The following is a 7,221-nucleotide window of genomic DNA, read 5'->3' as shown; positions in this document are numbered from 1 at the left end:
TAATGGATGTCGATATGAAAATATTTAAGAATATTTACTTATTAATTTTTGTACAGACAAAGTCTGAGATAGTACTTACCCAGTTAATAAAATTAAATTTGTATTTAGGCTTCAATATTTTAATATTCAGTTAGGTTTTTTAGAAGTATATTTAAATAAAGAATGGAGAAAAATGGATTATCAGCTTCTCATTGTTTTTTAATAATAATTTCATGCAACACTTTACTAGTGTTTTACTCGGTTACAGTTTTATGTGTAATATAAGTTTCAAGAGGGTGTTTGATATATTGTTTAATAAGATTCTTCGTTTGTACATTCCTTACATTCTGGGTTCTAATTGAATAAATGTTATTAACATTTCAATATTCTGGTAATGTTATAAGTTAGTTTAAATTATAAATATATTTATTAAAAATGGATATAATACATACAATGGACTTAATTTCGTTTAGCTAGTGCGATTGTTCCTAGATAATTTTTATAGATGCTTGCTAGGGCCTAGAATTAAAGTAATATTAAGCCCATTTACATTTTTTATTTTTAATTCTTTGTATATTTTGCTTAATTTTGATTATGTAATAAAATGTTCTGGTCAATAAAAAAATTGTTCATGAATAATAAATATAGCGTACATATATATAACCTACTTTTTTTTTTTAAAAAAAAGTAATCCTATGTTTACACTAATTTAGAGGAGAACGGGGAAATTTTAAATAATAACGCTTTTTATAGTTACAAATATCCTATAACTAAATTTATTCTTACGTTAGCTCTCTTCCATTTTTACATCTAGACAACCGTATTTTTCTAAAAGTTCCTGTTTTTTCCTTCTTAATAGCGCTTCCTCGACATCTCTCTGTGATGGTACGGCCACATGTGATGTCTCAATAGGTTTTTCTATTTCTTCATCCTCTATTCTCTTGTCATCAGGCTAGAATAGTTTAAGAATTAATTATTAAATTAATAAAATAAAAAATATTAAAATTTATAATAAACTGAAATAAATTGTAATATACACACATCTTCTGGGTAAATATTTTCTTCTTCTGTTGTCTCCTGGTCTTTATTCTCCTCTTTGTTTCTTTTCCATTCATCAACGGCTCTTTCTATTGCTAGAAGACCACATTTTAGCATGATTACTTTATAATATTCACGCAAGGACTTTAATATAATTATAACATTTTTCACATATTATGTAAACATATAAAATGAATTTATTAAGTTTTTCAGATATTAATTATATAATTATCCAAAAATTAAGTCATAATATAGTTCTTTAAGTATGCGAACATTTGGAAATAATTCAGTCCAGTTCAAATGTTGTGTAAATTTTTAAGTTATAAGATTTTTTTAGTTAAATCGAAAGTATGATTTAAAGTACTCTCTATCTTATTTATAAATCTACTGCCACTAATCAATACGCTAATATTCTGTGTTCTGGTTTGAAAGGGAAGTCACTATTATTACAGACACGAGGGATATAACACCATAGATACCGCAGACCACGGTTGTCTTTGTACTTTCGATGTAATGAATATTTATTTTTAATTAATTATAGACTTACACTAGATCACAATTCATACTGATGGTAAGTACTTATGATGTATAATAAAAAGGTGTAACGCACTTGCTTCTAAAATGCATATGTACTTGCATTGCCAGTGTCTCGTCGCAACCTACCACTAACCAAGAATGAACCTTGCATTTGCTCGTTTACCGTTCAAGAATATATAAATAAAAAGTCACCTTCTTTCTCCGCTTCCTGCTCTAACGGTAACAGCATCCCGTCGTCGTCGTCTCTATAGCCGTAGTAGTCCGCGTCGACGTCGCGCATGAGGTCCGCGCGAGTCCGCCGCGGCGCTGCGGGGGGCTCCTGCTCGAACAGTTCGCGAACACCTATGAGGATATAATGATTAGTTACTTGGAAACTGCAGCGACGATATGTTTGTATCAAATAAAAAGTATATAACTTAATAAATATACAACTGGACAGAAACGAATAATTAATTAATTAATAATTATATATATTGAAAATGTATTGTTTAATTATCACTATAAATCGGTAATATTATGAACAGAATGAGTACTAGTATTTGCGGTGTGGTCCAAAGTTGATCATAATATATATTTACAGTATATGAAAAATGTAGGAGTATTTTAAGCCAAGTTCAAAAATAAAACAAAAAAGAAATCGATTGACGGAGAAGATAATCGTACTGAACTCTTTTGTTTGACTGATATGTAAAATGACAAGTTTTAGCAAACCATATTAAAAGGTGTCTACTAAATAAATTTAAAAGGTACCTGGTAAATCTTTAGCAGCTCCGAAATATTTATAGCCTCTGTTTCCCGGCACTTCCTTTCCGTCTTGGTCCAACATCCTCGGCCCGACGCGAGCGTGATCAGGTCCGCCGAGCGATTTTATTTGTACTTCCCAGTGACGTTTCTCCCGCATCAGTTTGTTGATCTCGTCGTTCAAATCTCGAATACGAAATTCACCAAGACCAGCTGAAATATGAAACGAGCGTTATAGTTATATACTGATCATCTGGGCTCACGTGCTTACGACGAAGCTGCGTTCCTGGTCAAGGGAGATTAAGGGAGGACAAAGAGAAAGCAACTTAGATTGTGTTTAGCGGTAACATTGATAGAATACAAGGTATTATATTTCATCTAATGCTAGTGTCTATAGGCGAAGATGATGATTTTAACATCAGAATCAATTAACACGACTACCTACGTAAATACAAATGCATTTCTATCTGCCTAAATTAATAAATTAAAGAAAAAATTTGAGAAACTTATTACAGAACACAAATTTCGACTAGTTGTATGATCATATTATTTAAGACTCGTCGCTTTGCGTTTTAGGGGTTGGTTGGTCTTCGTTGTAAGTATAAAAAGCCTTTGCCCTTTGAGGTTCGAGCTTGCTTCATACCAAAACTCATCAAACGGTTCAGTGATTTGACCGTTAAAGCAACAGACACATAGATAAAGTTACTTTCGCTTTTGTAATATTAGTATAAATTCAATAAAAAAAAACATAAATTAAATGAATATTTTATTTTTTTATAAAGAGTTTTTTCTATTTTTTATTCTTTCTTGATTTCGCAGCACTTTTGGCTTTGCCTTTTTTACTTGTTAAGTTAGATTTATTTTTCTTCTCTTTCTTTCTATCCTTTTTCTTATCTGATTTAGATGGTTTGTCTCTCAATGTATTGGAACTACATTGCTGAGCGATGTGACTGTTATCGACTAATCGTTTATCGCATGGAGCCTTTGGAGTAACGAGTTCTATTTCGAGATCAGTTTTCTTATCCCGAGTTTCTAGTTTCTTGCCTATTTTTAAAATGAACACGTCTTTTTGCGGGTGCACCATCTTTTCCATGTTAATTGGGACGGGGCAGTTAGAGGGGGTGACGTTTATTATTTTTCTGTCCCTGTTGTCATAGCCTTTATACGTGTATTTCAAATTCGTTGAATAGGTGTTTGAACTCTTGTCTGGATAGCTCAACTCTCTGGGTAAGCCGAACTGTATTTGATCACCGGTATTGTAAGGATTGTCTTCGCAGGAACACAGCTCTTGTATTTTATCATATTTGCCCGTCCTCTCTATTTTCGTTGTTTTCGGGACTCGGATTTTTAACTCGTTTGTATTCATTTTTGTAAATATTTCATCATATTTTGCCAAATCATCTGAAAAGTTTATTTTTTTAATTTTTTAAGTAACATTTGTAATATTAATCTCAATGATAAGCTAATGTACAGATGATGTCATGGTCTACAAAAGTGTCTGTAAACACAGAAGTAGAGAGCATTTAAATAGAGCTATGGCTATATGGAACGACGATCCATAAAGGACGGTTAATATTTTTTACAGTGCCAATAATAGTGACAATTTACTTGGCTCATTTGCTAGTCTGCCTATCTATTGGAAGTATAAAAAAGCAATGGCTTTATGTGTATTCGGAGACATCGAAGTGTAGCACTTCTAACTTCCTAACTCTAGATTGCTACCAAGAATGGACGAAAGTAAAAACTTAATAATATTCGATTGGAAATCAGGGCAGGGAAACAAAATAACAGTAATTATAAATTACCTTGTTGATACCTGCGAATATAGTCATTCTTGTTTAAATATTGTTTAGTAGACCCTTGTCTGCTTGAAAATTGAGATAGTGGACTTTCATACCCTCTCGCTGACATCGTATGACTGCTTTTCGGTGCTTCCTTCCTCGTCAGAGTATTTTCATCTAATAAGATTTTACCCTGTCCGTCCATTTCAACATTTTGACACGAATACATTGACATACCATTATCCTCTTTCATCAGAACTGAGGTACATTTTTGTTTTGAGGTAGCGCAAAACGCTGTAGTGATTTCTTTGCCGAGAAATGACATTCGAGTTGCTAACTCAATAATACCTATAGAATCACTGTGGCCGCTGTCGCCACAAGACAGATAATACATATTTCTGTTTAGTGGAGTCGACGTTGTGCATATTATATTGTCGTTTGGTTGCTCCTTCGTCCACTTCTGGCAGAGTTCGTCTCGTAACTCTTTGAACTCTTTCGTATAGTCTATTTTCGTTTCGGCAATTTTCGAAACACAATTCGAACAAGGTGGTTGTTTAGTTAGTGATAAATTCACGATGAAATCTGTAATGCTGCATATCTTATCATATGTCATTGCAAATAAGGCTGATTTTCCAACGTTCAGATCGGAAAAATCGTCAATTTTACCATACGACGAATCATACAGTGTTATCGGTGGTTTTCCCAAAAATGTTGCTGCAATAACCAAGTTGTTGTAGTCTAACTCAAAGCATTCGCATTTCATATTAATTTTGTTGATTATGATTTCAATTAAAAAGAGATGATATGGAAAATTTATATCTTCTTTTTGACCCTTTAATTCTTGTTTTGTACGAACAATACCTTCAGACAAGCTTTTAATCGATTCCCGCAGGGCATTGGCTTCATCTTTTAGTATTTTACTCATGTCTGATATTTTATTTATATTACTGTAAACGGGTGTATTGTTTAAGTGTTCTGTATTATCCGTAAGTTCAGCCTGCATTTTTTTTATTTCATTATTATTGTTATTCCAAACTTTAGGACTTGATAGAAAGTCCTCTTTCCCTACCACATTCACTTCTCTGTTGTCATTCAAATCCTTCCCAAGGCTTAAACTTTTCAAACTTTTATTCCCTACTTGAGTTGCTTCCAATGATTCATTTTTGATACTTTTTTGACTTTTAAGCGACAATTGAACAGAACCTTTAACGGACGATGCAGGTGTAGTGACGACTGGTGATGTACGAAGAGTACTGGTTGTAGGTGATTGAACTTTAGGCGACTGAACTTTTTCAATAGGCATGACAGGTCTAAATGGTTCGAAATCATTCCGTGATCTGATGCTGGGCTCTCTTGGAGACTGGGAATTTGATAGCTTCGCCTCATTCACTTGTTCATCAGCCATACCTGTTTTGCTAGACTAATCTGGATCTTTATAGTAGAAAATATTTTCACACTACATAATTTTGTAATGTTTTTATGATGTATTAAACATACATCAATACATCATAGTAAAAATGGTAACATCATAGCCTAATAGATTTTTATAAATTTGAATAGTTTTTTTTTTAATTCATATAATATGCCTGTAAAATTAATTGTGGCTTTATAATGTGACTTACCATTTTGAATTTGTGCAACTTTTTTTGCAATTTCTCTGACAATTTGAAGTCTCCATTTTTCTGCTTGTGGGAGATCATTACACTCGGAGGCAAGGTAAGGGCGACGCTCTCTTTGCCCACCAGCTTCTTGTACTTGTGCAGCACGCCAACGGGCCAGTGTTGTCCTATAAAAATAAAAAAAATTGTGCTTAAATAGTTTCCATTTTTTTTTAATATAAACCAGACATTATCAGCAAATATTAGAGTATAAATTTAATATTAGAATGCTTTAACCAATTATACTAGTCATTAAAAAAAAAAACATTAAATGAAAACTATGACTTTGAAAAAAGTATAATAATAATAAGTTCATATATTAATAAAGAAATAAATACAAGTTGACCTTATGCATTTTAGGGACTCATTAGCCATCATATTGTGATACAAGCTGTATAACACTATGCTGGCTAAAAATATTAACTAAAAAGCACCATCATAGGAGAGATTTTAAAATTGAAGTACTGATTTCTGTCTGATGACCAATCAAAGGTGTTGCTTTTGGTATCTATATGCTAATACACATTGACTATATTATTTGTAAGAACTCATTTTTAAATGTTCGTTAAATTTGGTAATTTGAGTTAATGTTTTATTTTGCATTGGAGAAATACTGATATTATAAACTTACATAGCTTTCTCTGCATTTCTTGCCTGTAATAAAATAACAATATATTAATTTAATTTTGATTACATGTGAACTAAAACAACAAATTTCGACTATTGCAACAAATTACAACTGAAGTCGAAAATAGTAAGACAAAATACATATACAGATTAACATATCAAATATAAGCAATATATACATCATTAATGCAGCAAAATATTTAAGGCAAACAGATGATTTATGTTCAAATAAGTTAAAAACTTAATAAAGTAAGGAACTCTTTTAATAAAAACGAAATTATTGTTTGGGGGTGAAAACTAAATCGAGAAGACTTTTCTATACTATTAAATAGTGGAAACTATCTGCGTTTACTTACCATGTTTATTTATTGTTATTAACTAATAATTACAAAATTACTAAAAGATTTTATCTTTCAAACAATGCTCTCCAAGGCTTATTTTGACATTGACATTTTAAGACATATTGTTGGCATTGACATTTGACAATTTTTTTCATAAGATTTTCCGAATTTAGCCAGCAAAAGATTTCCCTCATACGGCCGTTTACAACCATAAAAATCCAACAACTATTGTCAAACTGATCACTTATTTCTGAATAATGACTAATTTTATTTAGTTATAAGGAGATTTTGATTTTGAGAAATAGTTGATGCTAGTTGTCCGCCAAAATGAATGAAATAATTTAGCAGTCCTTACGTCCGATTATAAAAATAATATAATTATTACGTAACGTATTTTAAGAAATTGTTTCATGTTTCATAAATATACATTATCGATATTTTTATTATGTACATACTGTGAGACCGTGAGACGTCAGTTGACAAAAATGACACATTTTGTCAATTGTCATTGTTTTTGTT

The 7,221-nt window shown here is 31.7% G+C and overlaps 2 protein-coding genes across 2 annotated transcripts; both read right to left on the bottom strand.

Annotated features, from left to right (window-relative positions):
• Nucleotides 1-664: 664 nt before the first annotated feature.
• LOC113393209 (pre-mRNA-splicing factor ISY1 homolog) lies at nt 665-6,824 on the bottom strand. The gene is made up of 7 exons (XM_026629987.2): nt 6,718-6,824; nt 6,366-6,388; nt 5,699-5,862; nt 2,305-2,508; nt 1,747-1,896; nt 1,021-1,112; nt 665-931 (listed from the first exon to the last, which is right to left on the bottom strand). The coding sequence occupies exons 1-7, from the start codon at nt 6,718-6,720 to the stop codon at nt 767-769; spliced, it is 801 nt and encodes a 266-aa protein (XP_026485772.1). The 5' UTR covers nt 6,721-6,824; the 3' UTR covers nt 665-766.
• LOC113393206 (uncharacterized) lies at nt 3,055-5,560 on the bottom strand. Its single transcript, XM_026629983.2, has 2 exons — nt 4,101-5,560; nt 3,055-3,696 (listed from the first exon to the last, which is right to left on the bottom strand). The coding sequence occupies exons 1-2, from the start codon at nt 5,479-5,481 to the stop codon at nt 3,086-3,088; spliced, it is 1,992 nt and encodes a 663-aa protein (XP_026485768.2). The 5' UTR covers nt 5,482-5,560; the 3' UTR covers nt 3,055-3,085.
• Nucleotides 6,825-7,221: the final 397 nt, after the last annotated feature.

This window comes from Vanessa tameamea, chromosome 6 (genome assembly GCF_037043105.1).
Source record: "Vanessa tameamea isolate UH-Manoa-2023 chromosome 6, ilVanTame1 primary haplotype, whole genome shotgun sequence".
In the NCBI taxonomy this organism is placed as follows: domain Eukaryota; kingdom Metazoa; phylum Arthropoda; class Insecta; order Lepidoptera; family Nymphalidae; genus Vanessa; species Vanessa tameamea.
The sequence above is the reverse complement of the archived record's forward strand: the minus strand, read 5'-3'. Positions and strand labels throughout refer to the sequence as shown.